Source organism: Opisthorchis viverrini (genome assembly GCF_000715545.1).
Source record: "Opisthorchis viverrini unplaced genomic scaffold opera_v5_12, whole genome shotgun sequence".
Taxonomy (NCBI): Eukaryota; Metazoa; Platyhelminthes; class Trematoda; order Opisthorchiida; family Opisthorchiidae; genus Opisthorchis; species Opisthorchis viverrini.
Genome location: NW_008751668.1, coordinates 3,471,254 through 3,495,180, shown reverse-complemented (window position 1 = coordinate 3,495,180; position 23,927 = coordinate 3,471,254). Strand labels below are relative to the sequence as shown.

Here is a 23,927-nt window from a genome sequence, read left to right as displayed (position 1 = left end):
GAGCTGAACCAGTGAGTTTCGCCAAAATCTTCCAAGCTGATGAAAACAACTGTTGAGTATAAGTTGACGTTCAGGTGAAGCTTTCAAAGCTGAATCTTCTGTTAGGCCAAAATACAGGTTTTGCCGTAAGAAATTGCTGGGAGAGATAATTCCAAGAAAGCTGACGGGAATTATTGATGTACTTGTTAAAAGGGGGTCGGAATGCAGGGTACTCGTGGTCTTCTAAAGCTCCTAATGGTTGTATAGAGTTACACTCAATCTAAACTGTACTTAGTTTCCAGTAACACGATTCGTGCTGTGAAGTTAGCTCAGTTTTCAAAGTCAGACACGTAGTTTCACAACGGGTTCCAACCAAGTGAATAAAACTGGTTGTGTTCTGTTCGTTTCAAGATTGAAACATAATTCTGAATTGTATCCATTGAAAACTGGAGCTTATGCCCGTGGTTGTCAGTGATTGGTTCCAAAATTTCCCCCATTTTTAGCCCTGTTCTTGCAATCGCAACCAGATTTCGCCTTATGTCTGTCGCTTTTTTGGTCATAGAACATGTTTAGTCTTACACGGTCGTGCAAGTATACCAAGAACGTACACCGCAGTAGGAGTGTTCAAGCTGATTAAGTGAACCTAGCCGCAGAACGATCCCTGCGGGGGCTGAAATAATCTCTGTGTGTGTATGTGTGTGTGTGTGTCTATTGACAGAGATTTAATAGCTGAGTGAACTAGCGTATATTAAGTGGTGACCAGAAAGTCTTGTAGAATGTTGGTCATCTCAAATGATTAGGTTTCTTGGCAATCAGGGTATGAAAAATAGGCCAAACTACAAACCGCTGGTCCTTAAAGGCTCCGGCAAAATGCCACTGGATAGCAACTATCAGGTAGTATCGGAGCGCAGGAAAAAACCGAACGATCATGCTAATATTCCACGAGCAGAACATATTAGACAACCGATATTCTACTTTCTGCAGACATTGAAATCAAGGCAGTGTTGAAGAATATGAGTGTTGATCAAACGGCTGATCAGGCAGTTCGGGATCAGCAAACAAAGAAAACAACCTTTAACTTACTTTATGATATGGATTCAGTTACACTTTTGTTCGGTCAAAGATTTCATTTCCATCAAATGTAAGTGTTAAGCTAAAATTCCCGACACTTTTAACTCAGTACTTATTGCATTTTGGTGGCCAGTTTTGTCACAGTGCCCCCTCTCCGACTCACGAACGAATGGCCTTCACGTTCTCCTCCGAATGGTCTAGCTTCCCCGAACCCATGGGATCTGTCTCTGTACATCCTGTCTGTATACATCCCAGCAACAATGTTCTACACAGGAGGATGAATACCAGAGTGATTTCTTTCTTCATTACCTTACGGGCAGTTCGGCGAACAGATTAGCAAACAAAGAAAACAACGTTTAGCTTGCTTGTTGATAGGGATTCAGTAACGCCTTTGTTCGGCCAAAGATTTTAGCTCCATCGAATGTAAGTGTTAAGCCAAGATCCTAGACACTTTGGACGCAGTACTGATTGTATTTCGATGACCAGTTTTCTCACAGTACCCCCTCTCCAAGTCACAAACAAATAGTCCAGGTTACTTTCCTTCACGTACTTCTCCCAAAGGTCTAGCAGCTCCGAACCCATGGGCTCTTTGTACATCCTGTCTGTTTACATCCCAGAAACAGTTCTCTACACAGGAGGATAAATACCAGGGTGATCTTCTTGTTAATTACATTCCAGTCGCGTCAAAAACTCCTTACTTCAAACAAAAGCCAGTTGCGAGTAATGAATACAGACAGAGTGGATGGATTGTTGACCCGTTTTATGAAGATTCACTTGCCCTGGTCTCATCCATTCACGTAAGAACGACTATGTGCTTACATGTGCCTCTCTACAGTATTCCAATACTGTTCTGAGGTTAATTTCAGGAATGTAACCTTCCCGATGGAATGTAAAGCGTTAAACCCAATGCTTCGAAACTAATGTTACTGGTTTACACCATTCAAACAAACCCGTTAAAATGGAAAGAAAATTGAAGAACTTTTTCTACAAAGATTCAGGAGACGTACTATTTCTAACCAGAGCTGTTACAAAACCTGTGGTATTTGTACGTTTTCTTTTGTCTATTTCAAACTGCATGGTTTTCACAGTAAATACTTCATCAACTGCCTCTAATTGTTTTTACTCCTGAAATGGTCCCATTTCGACTTAGCATTTGTCCTTTTATAAATTGTTACGAATCACCCTTGTCCAGTGGACACGGTAAACTCCGGAATAAGTCAACATATCCGTAGAAAAAATGAGTGAAGATGCGAATCCGTGCAAATAAGCTTCGATGATTTTAGAGTGCCTGAACTGGTAAATCGCCCACGTACAATCGGTTGGACATTAACGGAGCCTTTCAAAGCAGTTAACCGACAATTTAACCAACCTTTTACTGCGTCGATTTGAAGCGGTCGACTTTTTCGCAGTGATTTACGATAATGAGTCAATAAAAACTCATGTGTTTAGTGAGGCACAACCTTTCGCCCGAATGCCAAATAAGCAGTGAGGATATGGAGCCAATCAGCCGTGTTTGAGGAAAGATGCAATCGGATCTCGAAAAGCTTAGCCAAGTAGGAGTTTTAATTGGAATGGCATAAGATGACCAAACACAAAATTCCCGAGCTTAAAACGCTGGACCCTCGTCCCCGGATCAGTTAACCTTAACCCAGTGTTGCAAACTGAAATACAAGTTCATGCTTTGTAGTAATTTAGCTCAAGGACTGCACTAGATAAAGCATCCTGATAATTCACCGCCAGGCAGATAGTTTAATCGATAATTCGAACTGACTCAAACATAGTCCTATCTGGTTGGATGAACAACGAACTGTCGAATGAAAAATTTGCCAATACAGGGCAAGACTGATGTATCCTATTTTACTTTCTTGCATATACGTGAGCGGTACCTGGATCAAACGTGAGACATCGAACACAATAAGACATGTAGTAGTGTGAGGATGTTTGCAAATTTCTAATGCCACTTTCTTCAGGTAAGTCAAGCAGGTGTATGACGAAAAGCAGCGAAAAAATCTCCCACTGATTTATCGCTCTTGGGAACCGTCAGCAGTGCGCACCTGATGAAATTATATGTAGTCATTAACTCCCGATTCTCTGTCTGGTAGTTTGATTACTGAGGTGTTGGACAACAATTAGTTGTTCGGTAATGTGATAAACTCACATGTAGACAGTATATTGAGTAACCTGTCTTTCGTGTGAGCACGTTTTGGCTGGCTCTTTGACTAACGACTTTTTAATATCACACATCTTTAAAGTTAAAATGAGACGTGTTTAAACCTTAGCCAGTATTATGGATCGAAGTAAATCAAACACATATCACCACCTCAGGTTAATATTTTCCCTTTACATTGTGTCCCCTGACTGCATGTTTTCATTTTACGAAATGAAACCAACCGATTCTATTTAGAGTGAAATATAACCACTGTTGTTGACACTCATGACAGACACCTTTTCTGGTCTGTTGAAAAACAGAACGAACTGTGATGGTATGTGTTGAATCCCTAGCTAATTTAACCGTTGGGCTCATACATCATTCCTTCGGTTCCTCAAGTGAGGTCTCAACTTAGATTTTCAGATCGTAGGTGGTCTTTCTAGAAGTCTTGTTTGCTAGAAAAGCAAAATTCATTGACACACAGGTGAAAATGGCGGGATTTGGAAAATGCGACTCTCTAAGCTTGTAGTTTAGAGGCAATTCGTCCAGGTGTGGGATAATGCTGAACAGGAATGGAGAGCAGTCAGTCTGTGAAGGAAATATTTGGAGGTTGGCCTACTTTAAAGAACTGCTATATTCGTATGAGTTGATGTGCTAGACGCGCAAAATTTAATAAACCGTTTTGCATTCGTCACTGCGCAATGAGAAATCTGGTTAAACTGGGAAGTAGTACTATTTACACTGAATAATACATCTAGTCTCGGGACACTTTAAGCATCGCCTCCAAATCACAAATAATTGGATGCTAATACGCCCACTAAAAACAATGTAAGTTATCTTGAAGAGTTTCTGTCTGATGCAGGAAGCGTTTCTGATGAGAAGAACGTATTCCTATACTCTCCGAATCCCATAGGTGTGTAAAGCACTAACAGGCCCTGATTCATCCTTGACCTCAGCAACCTGCTTTCTATGCTGAATGGCATTAGGTGAAGTTGCAACCCAAGTATTAGGCAGCGCTGCACGGGCTACCTTCCTTGATTCTACGATACATCCGTTACCGTTATTTAATGGCAGACTGTTTATCCAACCCGGTGAAATGTTAGGTTAGGAGGAAGGAAGACTGGAAGTTACTAGCAACGCGAGGTGGTTATTGTCCAGTCTCGCAACACGTACAACGGCAAACAAAACCTTAAATTATTTGCAATGTGCTGGAGTATTGATAACTCAGGTGCGTTCAGTGGTAATTGATCATGCGACCGTTGGTCTATTTGCCGAGCATCAAAATTCACTAGCAGACGTTTCGTCACCATTCGGGGAAATATCCTCCGTGCGCTCTTGGATACATTTAACTGGTATGGGGAATACTAATAACTAAAACAAGCTGCTCACAGGGTTGCTGAGAACTCTTCGACAACCTTGTGAATAGTTTTCCTTATGAAAATACACTGTGATATCTCGAATACCGTACCAACTAAAACTTGAGGGCGATCTGTGTGCAGCGTACTCAGTTGAAGAACATAATAAACGAGAAATTCACTTGAGTCTCCCGTGAAAATTAAATTGAGTACAATTGTCACTAAGAACCAAAACTTAGAAGATCGTCCTTGTATAATTTTCTGTTGAACTTGAAGTAATAGGCCTTCACAATTCCGTACAGTATTCGGTAATCCCCAGCCTTGAAAATCTGGTCTAATTTGAGAACGCTCGCTTATTTGCAAAATGTCTATTGAAGGTTACATCGTTTATCACATAATTTCACGCTGATGCGTCCAGCGCGGACTATGAGCAATAGAATGGACAGTTAGAAGACTGAACTGACGTGCTTACGTGATAGATAAAAGATGGTCCTTGACTACCTCCGTAAACAGCCAAACTGATGAGTTTGCATTGGATCGAATAACCATTTAATATGGTTTAGAGGGAGGCTAGTTGTAAGGCGGTGCGATTATGGGTACTGAAGGACGGATTGATGATGAAACTTAGGAGAATAAAGGCCGAAAATCACTGATCCCCAAATGAATTCGGCAGTGCGCACTTGCTTGGACGTTTAATCGCAATGTTTCCAATGTCTAGCGATACATAGTCGTATCAAAATGGGCGTATCATTCCCCGATCGTTCAAGTGGTTTGGATTTAGTTTTGAAGCCCCAATAAAGCGAATAACCAAGTGTACGAAAGCGTCCTGGGTAATGTATGTCCCCCTTGCATCATTCTGATTTAGCGGACGAGTGCAAAGTGAGCACACTCGACCCTCAGCTAACGGCATGCTACCCCCCATGCAGTAAATTCAATGGCCAGAAGCAAGGCTCTCTAATATCAGAGAATCCCTCTCAGGTGGATTCTGTACTTTTGAATCCCGGGTAGAAGCCATTTAACCAGCAACTCCCTCTCAACAAAGGTCTTTCCATTATGTTGGGGATTAAAATTTGTTGCGATTTTCTCATTAGAACAAACTTTTGAACGATTAGTATTCATCCGTTTCAATATCACTGCTCATATCCAGGTTAAATTGAGCAAGTGTATACAAATCAATAAGAGCATTCATATTAGCAAGTTTGAACTTAAAACTACTTGCTTTTTGTGGCAAATATGTTTTTGAGAGTAGAATGGGTGGCTATGTTGGTTAGTTAGTTGCATTTTCATGAGACTGGGATCGTGTATTATGCACATCCAATTAGCCGCAGCTTTATAAAAGTAACATTCTCGGTGCATTGCCAGATGTTTTCCGAGTCGATCACCGAAGGTTCAGCGAGATGAACAGTATATTCCGTCACCCCAGACCAAGATGTTTTTCACCCATAACTCATCCTTCATACCCCGAATGAAGTTGAGGCTTTGGAATGGTTACGCGGGGTTGGGAAGGCCTGGTGTTTGAACTATCAACTTATCACGGCAAAGAGTCATCATCTAACTTAACAGACTCCATGGGAGCTGAAAGATACTGTCAAATTTATTGGCATGAACTGCTTTATTATAAAGCTGAATGGGACGGCTGCATTGAATTGGCCGATCGAGATGCGGCGGCTTATCACACAGCAGCTAGTCGAGGGTGCTGACGGCAAATTTTTCCAAACCCACATGGTATTAGTGTACTAACAACAAGTGCTCATGCCTGGACGCTGGAAACAAAATGCTTGCTAATATACCTGGACCACAAGTGGGAAGATTAGAAAGGCTGACAGATTTTCTGAGCTGGTTTTCAGACCACAGAGGTTTTTTGCTATGTTGACTGACAGGCCAGTTTACACCCGAACAACAAGTTTTGCACAACCGGGTGGTCGCTGGTTTGTTCGCCAAGCTGGGTAATTTGGTTGCGAACAGTTCTTCACTGATCAAGATACCATCACAACTGCGCTGTTGTGGTTGTGCACAACCGATGACACACCAATATGCTGTACTTCAGACCGGTGCACTGCTGATATCAACTCGATTAACGATTAGTTGTTTGCAAACGAGATGCCTAAATCAACGAAAAAAACTTTGGCCATCTGTGACAATAACGCTGCCAACATTCTCCTCACAAGCCAAAACGGCTTTCTGGGTAAAATAAAGTCCAGTTTTAAAGTCTATTCTCGAGTACAACATGATGCTGTTTTGACTGGCACTGTCGTTGGCATGATTTCGAATGAGAAGTTTCTCTCTTTTCTCCCATATTCTCCTGCTACTCTTTCGCATTCATCGCCTGCATTCACTTTTTATGTTTGTGACCATGCTCTTCAAAAATAAATGATACTAAAAATGATAATAAAAATAGTAGTAGCGTAACGGTGGATACTACTGATGAAGCATGCCGGCAGTATATGGTTTCCTTATACGTCCGCTTTGCGTCCACTGAAAAATGAGATTTATTATGGAATTTGTGGAATCGCTTTGTGGCATTCGTTTACGTTTGAGTAATAGTCAGTTAGTATCCAGGAATGTTCAGGCAAATTTGTCCCATATGAAGGCGGATACACAGTTTTTATAAACAAGATGCATATGAGAGTTTTGCTTCCCTCTCCAGTAGTCTGTAACTGTTCTGTTGGTGTGTCCCAATTAAAAGTTCCGCAGTGCGGGCCTTATTTTTTCCACTGGCAGTAGTGAAGTTTGTAACACGTCAAAATGGTAAATCCTGGTTGACTTCCTGTATTGATACCTGCTACAACGCCAAGTAATTCCATGTATGCAAGATATGTCTCCAATTAGTACGGCTTGGAGTCAAACGGATTGTACTCTCCGGCAGCAGGCCCAGAATGCGAATAAATCTGGGAGTAGCACGAAGAACCAGGGAATGACAACAACTGGGTCTTTGTGCTGGCCAAAACCAAGTCTCACAGACTAGCTTGGCTTTTGAAGCAGTCCATACGCATGAATATATAGACCACAGAACGTTCGTAAATAAACTGGGAAACGATCGTGTATGCGACTCCGGGGAAAGACGGTCACAAGTTTTCCTAGACAAATGCTCCTGCGCTAGCAAAGTGCTGGACAGCATTTCGAATGGTATAGCCTATACGACCGTCATGTATCATATCACTGAACTATGGTATTTTGCTATGAGTCCCAAAAAATGCCCCGAAAAGTAGGGTTTTACAATAGAGCAAGATCCGGTCATATTTCATTTGACGTGACTGGCCGCACGTAAGATGGGATTCTTGAAGTGCTTTTTTCACACTGCACTCAAATGCAAAAATGGTTTTCCATCCGGTCGATTAAACTGAGTACTAGTTTTTTTCCATTCTCACTATCATTGGCAAACAAAAGAATCATTCCTACTTACAAAGATGTTGAGATAAGTACCACATGAATTGCAGCAAAATCTGTTTCCTCAGTTTCCTGGCTAATAAATCAGGTTGATGTTCCGAGCAAGCCAGAGGATTCCTTGAAACTCCTTATAACTATGCAAAATGGAAGTCACTGAGAGCAGCAAACAGCCTAGCGTAACACTCAGTGAGTGATGAATACAGATGCACTTTTCAAACACACACTCTGATCCTGAGGAGCACGAAACTCTCTCGGCAACCACGAGCAGGAAACTATTCACTGATGCAAACATCTCCAGCTGCCCCTAAATAAAGATGAAGCAACGGTTTGCTACTCGTATTAACAGTAGGAGCATGCTTCGATCATAGCAGTAACACTTCCCAAAATCGATTGGCTGCTGAATTATCTTGTGGTCTCCGATTTCGAAACACTAGTGGACTACTGATAGAGTTACTTTCATGGTATCAGACCACTTGTGGACTTGCTCATATTTCATTACAAACCTATAAGCAGTTGACAGCAGCTGTACGTCCTGCAAGGAGTGGCATCATCGTGCGACTAAAGGCGGGGTTACAGTCAGTCCTTGGAAAGCAAGGTACAGTTCTTTACTCAAATTGTGTCCCTTTTTGTGGCCACTGGTTTCTTCCTTTGGTGGAGTAATGTTGCATGCGTTTACCGTTTTGTTCTTGCCAAGTTATTCTTTGGCTTCTACAAAGCTTAGTAGTGTTGTTCGTCCTCAAAATGTTTAAAGGCGGTGAAGATTGTCCGGATTACGATAGGTGTGCTGCCCGTCACCCAATTCTCACTGAAAGCAGCAAAGAGACTTTTGATCTTTGTTTTTTTATTTCTTAAATCCACGTTTACTAATGCAAAAGCGATAAGAGTTGATAAAAACTTGCTCAAGACTCCCATGGAAAGTTCAAGCACACAGTCATCCCGAAAAAAGCTTGAACGCCCTACCTTCTATCTAGAAGTAACTCAGTTACGGTATTATACGATTATATCCAGGAGATATAATGTGATCCACCTCCAAACAGTCCTGCAGCGATAGTTACCGTGACCGCAGTCTAGAGACAATATTGATCGGTTTTAATTTCATTCGTGACTTTATGCTTGTGTCCCTCTCGATGCATCTCTGTCGATTACCAATAGGGACGAATTTGCTATCTGGAAAGTCACAGTCATTTGAAGTTTAACAGAGGAACATTCATCCTTTTCCTTTGTGCCGATCAGGTCCGCCTTTGGGCAGTCAAATATACCAGTGTACTATGGATCAGTGGTAAGAGACATCCTCGACAAATCGAAGGTCGTTTTGCTTGTAGATTTACGCGTTCGTTTTTTCACTATTTAAACTGCATAACTTAGTGGGATATTCCATTCTTCGGCGAGGAAGATGACAAACGGATGTTCTATGGACACAATATATATGGTAAACAGTTCGCCGTTTCTCAAAATCATTGATGTTTTAAAAAAGTAATTCCAATGTTAAAAGTTCTGGAAATTTTACATGACGAAACACACATCCGGTCGGATAAAAATGTAATAAAAAAAGTTACTGTTTGCCCTCCCTTATACCGTAAAAGGACATTGTTCATCTGTTCTGAAGCAACATCACAGTGGGTGAAATGAACATCATCAAACTAGTGATAATCATGAATGCATTGCCGACCATCAGAGGAGCTTTTAGCAATCCGTACTGTATCAGGCAAAAAATTCCACCGCTGAAGGTCACCACACCCAAAACAGTTCCAAAATAATGCACGGGGAAAGCAATCATTACAATTGTGCTGGTCACACTCGCCAAAATGGATGCAAATGCTTCAACGGCAACAAAAGTAACGTAGAATAGCCACTCTAAACCCTTGATGTAGGGTACGATACTTATGAACAACGACAAACAAGAAATGACGAATAGAGTTGGCCCCATGGCACGTAAGTGGGCCCAGTAGATTTGTTCGTCTGAAATGCTATGTTGCAAATTGTTCAAGCGATGTTGCAGTCGACGCCCAAAGGCAATCCGACATAGGTCTAGCAAGATTCCTGTAGCTGGTGATATTAATATGGTGCACATTGATACGGCCGAGGAAGCTTCCAACAGTCGTTTCACGATAACATGATCGTCGTTGAACGCGTTAGTGAGCTGTGCATTCAGCTGACTAAAGTAGAATGAAAAGCGTAGCAGTCCAGGCATAAAGTATAGAATGATTAGCAAAAATGGCAAGGATAGAAAACAGTGTTTGAGGTTCAGGTAACGTCGCTGGATCACACGGGTCACCTCAATCTGATACCGCCTGGTTTTGACCTCATTCTTTGCCACGAGCTTGATTATGGAAGAACAGGAAAATAAGCGTTAATTAGCAGTGGGATCAAGCAAACTTGTAAAAAAAATGCGCTGGAACCATTCTCTCTAGTGGCCTTCGACTAAATCACAAGCGGTTTTCGGTTGTACCGCATCAGCTGACCAGACTACACATGCGTTGCTGATCACGTCGCCTATATCGATATGTGATAGATATATGCAATACCATAACAAACTATGGCCACTCAAAAACAGTCCTGCATGTTTCAAGTTCCTATGACGCTACCCGACTGGGAATTCTCGACCGTCAGACCATTCGATCAACACAACTGGGACGGCTACTGAGTCGTTGTCCGGGTCAAGTTGCTCAAGCGTGAACGTGTTCGCCTGTTCAGAATTGACAATTCACGTGCGTTCAACCTGCACTGGTGGAGTAGTGGTAACATGTTCGCCGGAAGTTCCAAATCCCGTTAAAGCCAGTGATGCGCACGGCTGGTTTGCTCTATTAGGAGCCAAACTCAAATCGAGCGCCTCTTTCCCTTGGCATGGACTCACCAGAATAACTGAGCCAGGACAGGACATTGACACAAACGTGAGCTCTACGAATCCTACAACCAGCTATAGACACTGTGTTACCGGTCCTTCCTACGAACGAAAAATCCAAGTGATATGTTGCTTATATTTTTTTCCAATTCTACTCTCCATCATTCGGAGATTTCACCTAACTAGAACTACATCAGATAGTGGCGGTTGTGAATAATAGTATGAAAAGGGCGGTCGTGCTTCACGTTGGGGCACTCAAATTCAGGTCTTTTTCATCAAAAAAGAACGACTCCTTTCACCGGTATAGGGTGACTAAACTCTGCCAGCCCTGACACCCCTTAGTTCAAAACCACGCGAAATTTAGTCACTAACTTTGCGAACGTTCGGCTTTACAGGATCTGAACTTCGGAGATGCCATTCAGCTGGCTGTGAATTGACGTCGTTATGCTTAGGTATTAGGACGAATATTTACGCTACTGGAGAACATCCTGCCACGGCCAAGTTCTAGGATACACTGCTCCCAAACAAATGTGGAATTTTGGCATCAGTCTTATTTGAAGAGTGCTTCTTTTGTTCCGACTGCATCACTCTCGTTAGCACACATCAAGTGGGTATGAACAAACCATAATTAGAGGAAGGAAGACTGTCCAAACGGGATTTGTGTGCAGACCGCCGTTAAAATATGTTGCACGTCGGCTTTAACCATACGTTTTTCCCACAACTTAAGAATGCCTGCAGCCATAGAATTTCACTAATAAAATAAAACGCTGGATTGGCTTCGCTGAACCTTGTGTGATCAAGGCCTTAGCTGGTACAACACTTTTAGGTTATTCACTATCCACTGATAGTATTGTTAAGCAGACAATCAACTAAAACACGTTGTATTAGTTACATGCTCTCTTCAACAGCGTCAATTAGATTCACAACGAATTACTTGCAGCAACAATATTGTTTCGCTTGCGAAATGCAGTAACAACTCGTCAAATTTTGCCTGTTTATTGGTAACAAAATGTTCGGAAATACGTTTTTCAACCAAAGCTATAAAACTATGAATGTGTCTTTGCAGGTGGAGAACTACTGCCAAAGGTGTTCAAAACCACGCTTATTCCATGGTTAACCCACAAGCACCCGATTTCGGGCTGTTTCAGATTTTCTGTCAGATTTCTCCAAGCTGCTTAGGAAACAAGTTGAGTATCAGATGTATTTCGCCGTAAATCAGTGAAAAAAACTGCAAAAACAAAGCCCTTTGTGTTTCTAAGACTTTGCACATTGGATAAGCTTAACGGCCATTTTTTGGAATACGTTGATGTAACAGAACCGCAAAAGCGAGTTGAGTTTTACCCTGAATTGCGATGCTTGCGTCAGGACAAACGACTTTACCGTTTTCTGTGTTTTCGGTATCAGTGAAACAGTGGTTTCCCACAGCTGATTCAGACAGAGAAAAAGTGTGGAAATCGTTAGAAATTTAATTTGATGAAGTAAACAAAAGGCAAAGGCAATAAAACAATTACTCGAGATCTGGTCGACCCTGGAAATCAGCCATGAAATGCGGGGTGAGGGGGATCAAGCTGCCATAAATGCTTAGATAAGTTGCCTGACATGCAAGCCATCTGAGTGTATTTTCCACTGCTGGTCATACCGATAAACATGCTGTGACTGCCATGCGATGAGAGGATTTCGGCATTTCAGATGAGATTTAGTTTTGTCAGTCAGCCATTCTTTTGGACAACCATCAGGAGTCCAGTGGTTGGAGGAACTTGGATTTTCAACATTCCAGTTAGTCGTTTGACATAACACTAATTAACTAAGACTGGCACATCGGAAAGTGTGACTAAACTGTAAGTATATGTGATGGAAGTATCTGTGGATGCTATTACAAAAACTGATAAACCAAACTGTGCTAATTTTCTGTGGTTATCCGCCTGTACACCACAAATTAAAATGTCGCGGTCGAACTAAATCGAACTACACCACCCATTCTACGTTGCAGCCCTCTGACCTACGGACACTTTCCTTCATCTCTTTTAAATTTGTACGCGTGATTAAATCTAATGGAGCCAGTGATCAATCTTCAGATTTATATACCTTTGAAACGTTGCATGGCGCCAGTAACCTTTAACTGCTCATCTTGGCCGCGTGCTTTGCTATTCATCAGCTTCTCTAGTAGCGTCAATGGATAGAACAGGCCAAACTACTCTGTGGGGCTTCATACTGAACTCAATACCGATAGTTTGTATATGGTTAGAGGATTTTGAATTTCCAACCAAGAACTAAACACTACTGCCCAACCACTCGTATGAAAATGACAATATTCAGCCGTCAGCCGAAAGGTCACGGGTTTGAATCTTCATAAGGATCCGTCAGGATTGGGCTGCAATCATTCCAAATGAAAGTGGACCAGCTACGTAGTGTTGCTTGCCTTTACAGCTCAAACCAATTTCAATTGCCGAATAAAATCCATACGTCTGTGTTGGAGTCCTCCAAAACTACACGCTGGAAGTCATCATTGTTTGTATCAGAATGGCATAACAAATCGCTTTAGGAATCAACGATATGGGCGTCCATCCTCCATATTCCTTGGATTGAGGGGGGGGGAAATTCTATCATCGCTGGTCGCTTGTTTTTGCCTAGCTATTTGTTCTACGCTATTTTCAATCGATAAGAAAAAATCTAAGGAAACTGAAACATAAGTAAAAATGTACTGCTGAGTAAAGCTATCTAAATTGTGACAAAGCTTTCTGTACAAAATAACCCATATTTGGCTGCTTTTAATATTATTTGTTTACGGATTAGAATTTTTTGCAGACGCTTCGCGTCTATTGAAAAGTGAGATTTATTGCGGAATTTGTGGAATCGCTTTGTAGCATGTGTTTACGTTTGAGTGATGGTCAATGAGTATCCAAAAATGTTCAGGATGACCTGTCCCAGAAGAAGATGTATACACAGTTTTTATAAACAAGATGCAAAAAGAGTCTTGCTTCCCTGTCAAATAGTCTGTAACTGTTCCGTTGGTGTTTTCTAATAAAATAGTCCGCGGTGAAGGTTTTCTTTTTATCACCGGTAGAAACAATCAAGTTCCACTCGATCAGAAGAAAGGCAGATTCACTGATTCGTAAGTAGCATATCCTAGGACAATAACACAATGTGTAAATAACATATTCTCATTTGCGTACGAATTTTGTTTTGACAGGGTACTTAGCTGAATCCAGCCGAATCCCTTGTTCATGATGGTTCACTTCGGTTGAGTTTGCTGCTTCAGGTTACCTCGTGTTTCAGTTGGCACGATATTCAAGATATTGCTGGGCATTTCCGTCTAGAAGTGACACGTTACTCATCAAGCTGTTGAAAATTCTTCGACAGGCCACGACTGGTTTCACTCAATCTGTGGCTCAACAAGCAACTCTTGTTATTTCGCTGTTGCATACACCCATTCGTGTGTGTATCGTACAGAAAAAAAGACCGACTATTTGAAACGAGAGTTTTAGTTGGATTCATATTTCTCCTGTCAAAAAAGAATTCTTATGCAAATGAGAGTATTTTTTTAATCTGTCCAATTTGAGTTCAACTAGAACCACCCCGTGAACTTCTCTTTAAAGCTGTTTTCTCCCTCAACTAGATATTTTGGGCGGATAAGATGGCCAAACATACTACCGGGTAGGTTGTTGTATAAAACTGTTATTACCGTACTCGTTATCAGTTGTGATATCCTGTGCTTTTAATCATTGATTTAGTCAGTAACCTTCAGTCGATCCACAGTGGAAGAACCAGCCATTCGTTCTTCATTTACGAAAGCACTGCATTCCGATACATACTGGCTGCCTACAGTAAGTTAGCCCGGGTAAGCGTTACCTCTAACCTCTATGCTAAGTTTGAATGAGAAGAACTTGATAGGTACTATACAAAACTCATCACAGTATAAGACTACTGAGTGACTGAGTCCAACAAATGTTTATCAAGCGTACTAGAAGTTAAGATTGAACACAGTTTACAACAACAAATCCAAATGATCACAGTTAACTGCATGTCCCTCGAAGCAACCTAGAGCAGTTATGATTTTGGTGAAAAACTGGTGTGCTTTGAAACTGCGCACAGCGGTTGCATATTAGTTTTGGAAAAACTTTTCCACATTTGTCATTGCTGCCAGATTGCTCGTCGAGTCGTATTGCTGGCTTCCGACTCATCTGTGTTGTTCAAGGCATGAGAATATTCCATAGTTTCTTGCCAATAATTAAGTATTTATTTATTTATTTATTTATTTATTTATTTCACGCAGCAATGACGAAACCATGCTTTCGTTTGAAGTCGAATCACTATTCAGTTCAAACAATCACAGCGTTGCCAGAGGAACAATTTGATCGCTTCTCACTAATCCACACAAGATAGCAACCAGGAAACTCGAAATTTTATGTAAGCTCTTGGACTTCTGCATCAGTCCAAAGCTATGGATACGCTAAGCTTACGAGAAAAGGTTTACTATAGAGTGTGCATGAACTGCTCAATACCAAGTTTGAGGATATAATGAACGTTTGGACATTTTAGTGAAGACAAAGGTGGAATTTTTTCTGGAAACTTGTATATAGCGTAAAGAGACATACGGGTCAAATACTGAACAACAAAAAATCGTCCAGTGAGCTACAAGAAGGACTAAGTTTGAACTCTGTTCAGAGGGCGGAAACACATCGCATCACTACAGCATTAAGGAATAGGGAAGAAAGCCATCTGTTCAGAGTACAGTAGAACAGCAAGTATCCAAACAATTTTATTAAGAGAAGCTTAAGGGGAAAGACAGCTCAACAACATCAAGAACAAGCGGCCTTTTGTCAAGAACATATGTGATATCATGGCCAGATTTTTGGCTCAGAAAGTAATCCTCGTAGCCACAAACCGGATGCTACTTTTCAGAAACTGATTTGAAAACCAAAGGACAAGCAAGGCAGAACAAACAGGAACCACCAACCGTGATCGAAGGTCACAACGTACACGCAACGCTACTCAACGGACAACCAGCAATCCATCGCGATGCTTGACCGCGCTTCCAACAGCGCACTTACGATGTCCCTGGATCGATGATGAAACGTTTGCAGTCGAACCGCCCAGGTTAAAAATGCCAACGATCATGTACACTGCCTGAGCCTCTAACCAAGACCAACTCCAAGTCTGAGGGGTAATTTCAAGCTGTTGCCAGCTAGTAGTTAATTCTTGATACTTATCCGGACCGGTATTTTCTCTGATTAAGAAACCTCAGTGAACCATAGAAAAAATCTCTCCGACCAAGTAAAGTCCAGAAATTTTTTCGGTCATAATGCGCTTCATAGTTGGCTAATTTCAGACCTTACCCAACAGGCCATAATGACCTTTCGATTGCACAGCAATATCTCTCTACAGGTACCGATTAACAGCTGCTACCCTTTGAATTACTGAACTTGGTCGAATTCATCAACTCTCTGTTATAAGATGAGCATTCTACTTGCAGGGTGCCAGTAGCAATTCTATCCCCATGTTGCAATCAACTACTTTCCCATCTTGAAAAATTGACGTAACGCTCTTCGAAAATGTCAACTTTACTCAAGAGAAAACAGCAAGATGGGCTTCCTAAAATGTTCAAAATTTGAGTACAACAGGGATTTGATGCGCACCACAACTATTTACAGCCCTTTTTGTTGAGATTCTTAGCTGTTGGACTGAACCCAAGGCAAGTCAGCTCACATTGGTAGCATTTGCTGCAGTTTGATTCTTTGGCACTTTGGAGATTTTCAAACAGCGATTTCGATCACACTCAAAAAGTACCTCTGAGGCTTTCCGTGTAGCGTATTTCTGGTGATGTTGTTCAGCAGATTAGGGTATATTGTGGAGATTATTACTGAGCTTTTTAAAATAACGCGATTTCAAATAATTGACCAAAACATGACCACATTCTGATTCCAGATTTTTCGCCATTGAACTATAATCCAGCAGAGCGCTAGGCAGTTTTTTTGCGTGACAGTGGGATCTCTCAAGTCACTGATTGGAGCAAGTTCAAACAGGGCTACCGAAGTTTCTGAACCATATTAGCATACTGGGCTAACCTGCGAAGTGAGAAAGAAAAGCTGCGTTAAGCGGTTAGTTAGTTTTTTATGAACCTCTCTTAGTCACGTGATTTTGAGTTCCTTGACGGTTTTCTGACCAGCCTTTTCTCTGTTTACCTGTGATCGTTTAACCAGGGGTAACTGAGCTAATCCTAGGTGCAAGTGTTTACCAGATATAAGCTACTCTTATTGTTAGAGATGCTATCAGCACTTTTTTTAAGTCAGCGATAAAATTAGGTCTTCAAGAATGCGATATCCTGGAAAGTAATAGCGACGTGTACAAAATGTATGGAAGTCATCCATTATTTGACCATCAAACATTTGGCCAAAATGGCCCACCTTACGAAAATTTCTTATCTGGAATGCAACACAATGCGTAGGAACTTACGTCTTCAGGTGAGTCCAGTTGCATTTCAGCAGTCACTGAACAAGGTTGTTCCATGTCTTTGCCCCATTGATTCAAGAACAGTATGGCAATCAGACAACCACAGACCACTGAACAGCAACCAAGAATTACAAAGGAGGTTTGTATGGAAATCTGGGGAAACGTCTTTGCCATAATAAACGTAACAACAGCGCTGGAATCGTAGGCACCGTTCTGTACAGAAATCACTAAACCACGGGCCTTGGGAAAGAGGGAACTAATGTGATTGTTGCAAAATATGCCAGCCAACGATCCAACGGCCACAAAAATCACTGCCGGAAAAAGTAGATAAGAAGATTCACGGCTGGTAAAGGCAAACATAAAGCACCCTATGCAGAAGATCAGAGTAGACGTCATTTTGGCAACTCTGAGTCCAATTCGATCCATAAAAATTCCGGTTAATGGAGCCAAACACATCTGAGAAACCACTCCAGCTATGTAGGCGCTTCCAAACATGTTTAACTGTTGACTGCATTCCGTGCCATTACAGTGGCCATGAAACACGCCAAGTTGAACATATGGTGGAATCAGTGCGTTGAATCCGTAGAAGATTGCCCCAAAGAAAAGTATATCAATCAGTGATGAAATTAGCGCAGACCATCGTTTGATCTCGCCTGTCCACAAACTGTCCAGCGTTGTACCTGCAATGCAGCGAATGGAATTTTCTCAAAACGGTTATACTCCATTCCTTTGGGTGAACCATAGGAGGCTCAAACGTACAATTTTGAAGCTTATTCTCGATTCAAGGATGGTTAGGGCTCACCAGTCTGACGTAATTACGAAAGTTGCTAAACCTAATTTTTTATCCATCCCTATGTGTGCTACATTTATGATTTAGGAATTTGCGTGAATGATTGCAACTTTAAGGTTTCGATAGCGATTTCCACAACCTCAGAAAACAGCTAGACTCAGTGGCCGAAACCCAGTTTCCATTAATTATCGTGAGATTTTTTTTTGCCCAGCTCTTTATTTTGAGTGGATTTACAAATAAGAGATTTTTATAGTCACGCGAAAGTAGTTGAAGGAAATAAAGTCGCCATTCAACCAGAAAATAGACCGATAAAGAAGCTGGTTTAAACAACCAATCGCATATGTGGATCGATCCAGGTTTGTCATATCATCTTGCTCATAAACACAAAACTGATCACCATCAACCCATCCCACACTAAAAGGGGGTAATTTGGCTCGTCGTGACCACTTCGCGACTAGCGACCAAACAATTTCATCCTGTCATCGAGCTAATACTTAGTGACTCTGTCCCATATTGTTTTGTACCGATGAATATTCTGTATTGGCCTAACTTTACACACTCAAAGGCCAAAGCGTGTTAGTTGAATTCCAAAGTATAAATGTGTTCTGAAAAGTCACCAGGAACAAAGTGAAAGCACTCTTCATCTTGCTAGTTTTTAATTGAACTAATGGCCATCATCTTAAATTGACTTTCTTGTCACATGGACATACATGAGGTTTACCAAAAGAGCAGACAGACAAACAGATCATTCAAACCCAGCATCAGTTTTTCCTTGTTGAGTTTCACTCGCATCGCTGAAATCACTAATTGAACATGAGTGTCCACACTAAAACAGTGCGCGACACGATGAATGGATGTTTCAACTCACGAATAACTAAGAACCACAGAACAACGCAGTTTAACCTACTTCGCAGTGCTACAAACCACATATTCAGACTGTGATAAACACCGCTATTACTGTTCATCCGAATTCTGTCACAATGTACTTTGATGTAGTGAGAGATGTTGTTACTAAGGGGCTGCTTCTCCAGTGCAATAAACAAACATCTCCACCAAAACAACGTCCGTCACCAAGCTGAGGAAATACACTCTGTCAAAAAAGATGTTTGCCCGGAATGTGAGTTGTGTAAATACAGGCCAATCCCAGAACCAGCATTAATTTATGTGGTTATGCTGTTGACATTTATAATTGTGGAAACAAAAGCTATTATTAACCGAACCAGCCGCCTCCAGGTTAGAAGTGCTTTTTCTAGGAAAGCGCATTTTTAGCAGTTTTGCCGTAAACGGTGTGCTAGTTGTGTTACAGGCAAGGTTATCCAATACGCATCAACATTGTATTCTTAGATTGGCGACAATCGGAAATTCTCTATTAATCCCGGGTGAGTAACCATTGCTCACAGTCTTAACTCAGCCCAAGACTGAAATGATTACTTTGCTAACCCGTTAACAAATATATCAGAACTTATGAGGTATTATTGATTATTCAGCCCTTAAATAAACCCACGAGGAACTTAATTGACTTCTTTGCGCCGTGGCCCGACATCTGTTTACGGACTGATTGAACGACGCTGGCAGGTATTGTGCGGGACACACTTATGTATACAAACACAGGTATCCGCATGTAGGTAACGCTTTGGATGTCTGTTGTCCTTAATAAATTCAGGAAACAATACGGTAAGGTATACAAGATGTGGCATGGGGAAAGATATCGGCATGCCAAACTGATTACCCACAGATTTCTGATCAAGCGTTTTGCAAACAAAGATGCATTTGTAGGCAAGACTGGTGCTTCACACCACTCAAAGAACGCACGCAAAACGAATGTACGGCTAACCAGTAACAGACAGTAACCAGTTTTCTACGCGCAACTGTTGCCACCACACTCATCATAATCTCTGCTAAGGTTGTGACCTTTTTAATTGCCCAGATATTTAATCTACAGATGAGACACACTAAAATCAAATATACAGCATAATGTGGCGCTTACTCAATAATGGCAGAATCTATGCTGGGAAGAAAAGGAACAGACGATCAATTAAACAAAGGGCTTATGTGTCTAGCCGCAAAAGATCCTGGATGTTGGGCAGCAGTACTTCCACAGACGACGGTGAGTAAAGTCTACTAAACACATTTGTTTATTGAAGACCGACATCCGGTTTCCTATCTGCCTACTTCACTGAACTACTTTGATGACTCATCGCAGACAGTATTCGCAGAAACAAGCTGTGTAGCAAGCTGAATATCCTGCGCTTGGGGCAAATCTGGCACTATTGGGGTAAAATGTGAACAGAAGCAGGCTGTTCTTAATACATCGACACACCTCTATGGTGACCCACACTTGTCAGCTCAGGTGATTACAACTGAGCAGACAAGGTCCATAGTGTATGTGAAAGGTTGTGATGGCGCGCAGTTCTCGTAAGACCCACTCCGGACACAAATTGGGCTCATCAATGCTAGCCATAATTAACCCTGGTCTGTAGAACGACGGTCACATACATTTGTAGACATTACCCTCTGTAATGTCTGTAGTGATAAAACAGGTCATCAACAGATATATGAATAGGATACGAAAAAATAACGTACCGTAAACTAGGATATAAAAACACGATGCGAGCATACACGAATAATTAAGATAACAAAGAAAACAACTAAATAACTTGGCTATCAAAGCCAGTGTGTTTGTGTAGGTATTACGGTTTCCATAAGTTTTGCATGGGCTTTATCATACATGTCTAAGTACGCCTAGAGAAGGATACCTATACGTAATAAATGACGCCGGTTTCTTGACAGAGTTTCACTGAAGCTGGTCCCTGTAGCTTTGAGCTATAAAAGTGGATTCATTCGAGAGTATGGTGTAGGGTGCTTTCCAATATTTTGGCATTGTTCACTATTGTGTTGCGCACACAAAGCTCAAAAATATATTGACTGCATTTTTCTCGCATCTTCTGCTGTTTAACTCATCATGGTTAAAGTAATCTACTTTGGCCAGACAGGCTCTGCAAAAAACAACTTCGAAGTATCATCTGATAGTGCCGCATTATCATCCAAAATGGTGACTTAATAACCCTGATGATGTTACTCCTTTTAGAGTAAGAGATATCGTCAGAAATATGCAGCAATTTGGAAGGAAGCCGTTGAGATCTTTTTTCGGCTGAGCTGGTGAAAATAAAGATAATTTCCTATTCCACGTGTATCATCGCTTCAAATAATTCGAGGATCTCAATATTTCTGGCATGACTATTTAATCAGTCAAAAACTAAGGAAGTTATTATGTACCCGAGTAATTCCGTACTCAGGCAGAAGCAAAAAATATTCATATAGCCATCTTGAATGGGGTTTTTTTGGTGCAAGTTGGTTCCTGAAAACGCAGCCCACTTATTTAGAATGAGTCCAAACAAATTTACTTTTTCAACAAGGAAATTAATCACACGGCTGCTGAAATCCCACATTCGGATAAAGAATATCATAACCGAGGTAGTCAGATGAGTCTTCTCGGAAAATCTAATTGATATGCAAATGCGAGTATTTGTTGACATTCATTTTTTGTTCAAGAAAAACTCTCGAAAATCGGTTTGACACTATTGAATTGCGAATACGATTCCTACAAGAATGTCAATTTCTGTAAAAACCTTTACTTAAAACCCCGTTTCAAAATAATTCCTTTAATAACTAGGAGCCAAACTGCATGTTCTAAACCTTCGAATACGTCAATTTTGAAAATAAGTTCTACTAGCTTCTGAGCGATTCATTTATCTTTTCTTCTTTATCCTCTCACTTAAAGCGGACACTCAGGGCTTTACTAATCAGGTGGGGGAAAAGGATAAATTAGGGGCAACAAGGAACTGCATGGAACAAACTAATGAGTGGATGACGTTAGGAAGAAAATATGCTACCAGCTTTTGGGTGACAAAATAGGCTTACAATATTGTGTCCAATATTGGTGAGAACCTCCCAAATTTAATTTTAACGGATGCGCGTTTAGCCAACCGTTTCACCAAAATAAATTCAGCCCTTTAAATTGTAGTCAACAGTGAGATTGTAGCTCTGGGTAAGTGTACATATGAGTGACAGACAGCCCTAGCCAATGTTTGGGTCACTTTGACCACTCAAACTCGAAAGAAGATAATCTGGTTCGCTACTGAATGCCTCCATTTAATGCGTTGCTTAGTTATCGCTGTTACACTGGAAATTGTGTACACTGTGTCTAACTGAATTCATGGCTCTTCTTCTTAGTTTTGGTTTCAGTTCTTTATAATTCACATACTCACAAATTCCATCTCTAACACTCTGGACTTCCTAATGTTTTAAGATCACAAAAGTGCTTTGGGTGAGTCTCTGTGGACATCGGTATACGAATTTGATTGAAGATTGTGTACTCGTATGTACTTAGGGTGATGCATATGAACGGTGTGCGCTCTGTATTTCTTCACAGATACACTTTGGGCCTTAATTGTTCACCCACACTTATCTAGCTACAGAACCTAAACGTAACCGTTTGGGCATGGTGACATATTAGTTGGTGTCTTATGCTGCCTCGCTGGGAACGAATGCAACGTTATCGTCTGTTCAGACCACAGGCTTTGTTAATGAGGGGGGAACTTACGAAGAGAGGCTAGAAAAGGAGCAACGAATCAATGTGCTGAGAGCGATTGTGGTAACATCAAGGTCCAGGGGTGCATTTGTATTGCTTGCTGCAATAAAACTAGTAACCTGCTTTTCCTAGGCGATTAATATCTTCATGTTTATAGAGATGGTACTTTCAAGGACAAACGAATCAAAAAATCGCTACCCTGAAATATATACGCCTTAATATAACAATAATGGGTTGGCCAATAATGTAGTACGTAATGCCTTCAGGGTATTCTGACCAAAAAAGGCGTCCATTACACGTTGAATAAGCTTGATTTCTATGGCCCGAATGCACGAGTAAATTACTGTGGAGCCAACTTTTCGAGGTAAAAAGTGGCGCCGGAGTCAAAGTCGCTTTCGTGCTGCAGTGCATAACTAAACACAGCTTGCCCAGAAGCCTACCTATTCGGTCCATGCAGGACACCAACCTCTTCAACCCGAAGTTTTTTTTTGCCAAAAATAATCAGAAAAAGTATGAGTATTCCACGGATGATTGTACCTAATTTGCACACTCGAAAAAGAAGTAGCTGAACAAGCTGTAGCTTCTGATTTGACAGCCACCCGATTTCGTCTCAGTATAAATGCTTCTAAAAACACTCTACCAATGCGCCCAAGGATCACAGCACACCCTGCTCAAATTATTAACCGCGATTTAGCGTGCTGTGAGTCAAAAGTACACTGTTTGCGGTAATACTGGGCTACGTGCATGAGTTTCTAAGCTAAGTACTGGCTTTGGTCGATTGTATAAGCACAATGAAAATAAATATAATCTTTAAGTGAATGCAAACGTTACAGTGTATCGCTGTATGAGAGTAAAAAGTAGACACCATGCGAAAAGTATGTCAGGATGGTAGACAAGTCTCACTTTAAACGCTTATGAAAGCTCTACAAATTAACTGGCTCGATGAAATTCCAAACAGTGCATTATGTACATACAGAAACGCAACATAACATGATCTGAGGCGGACGCAACGGCCAACAATCTGATCTGTTACTTAAGTGGCTTGTCGAGACTGTGGTCGGATAGTTCATCACTTAGATTGCTCTGCATCGTAAAATTAACCTTACGGTGAACGCTCAGCCTTATTATTTAGAGTCGTGGAAAAACAGTACCCAAGGTAAAATCGGTAGAGCAAATCAAGCACACAGTTCTTAGCTAAAAGCACAACAGCCCGTGATCATTAATTTCGCTGGCACATGACAAAGCATGTACTCATGGCTGAAACAATAAAATTATTCAAAAAACTGGTCTACCGCTCGCTGAGCTGCCGCTGG

At 41.2% G+C, this 23,927-nt stretch overlaps 2 protein-coding genes across 2 annotated transcripts in view; one reads left to right on the top strand and one right to left on the bottom strand.

The window, feature by feature from the left end:
• The window catches only part of T265_01180 (hypothetical protein), a gene marked incomplete at both ends in the record, with an annotated part of 49,910 nt that overhangs the window by 16,481 nt on the left and 9,502 nt on the right, over positions 1-23,927 (top strand). The window contains 2 exons of the mRNA XM_009165141.1: positions 1,668-1,847; positions 14,515-14,607. Of these exons, the coding sequence (XP_009163405.1) occupies positions 1,668-1,847; positions 14,515-14,607 (273 nt within the window). The remainder of the gene's footprint in view (positions 1-1,667; positions 1,848-14,514; positions 14,608-23,927) is intronic.
• On the bottom strand, positions 9,535-17,913 carry T265_12737 (hypothetical protein; the record flags this gene model as incomplete). The annotated part of the gene is made up of 2 exons (XM_009165177.1): positions 9,535-10,261; positions 17,237-17,913. Coding segments are annotated over 2 exons (1,401 nt in total), but the record flags the coding sequence as incomplete, so codon positions are not given.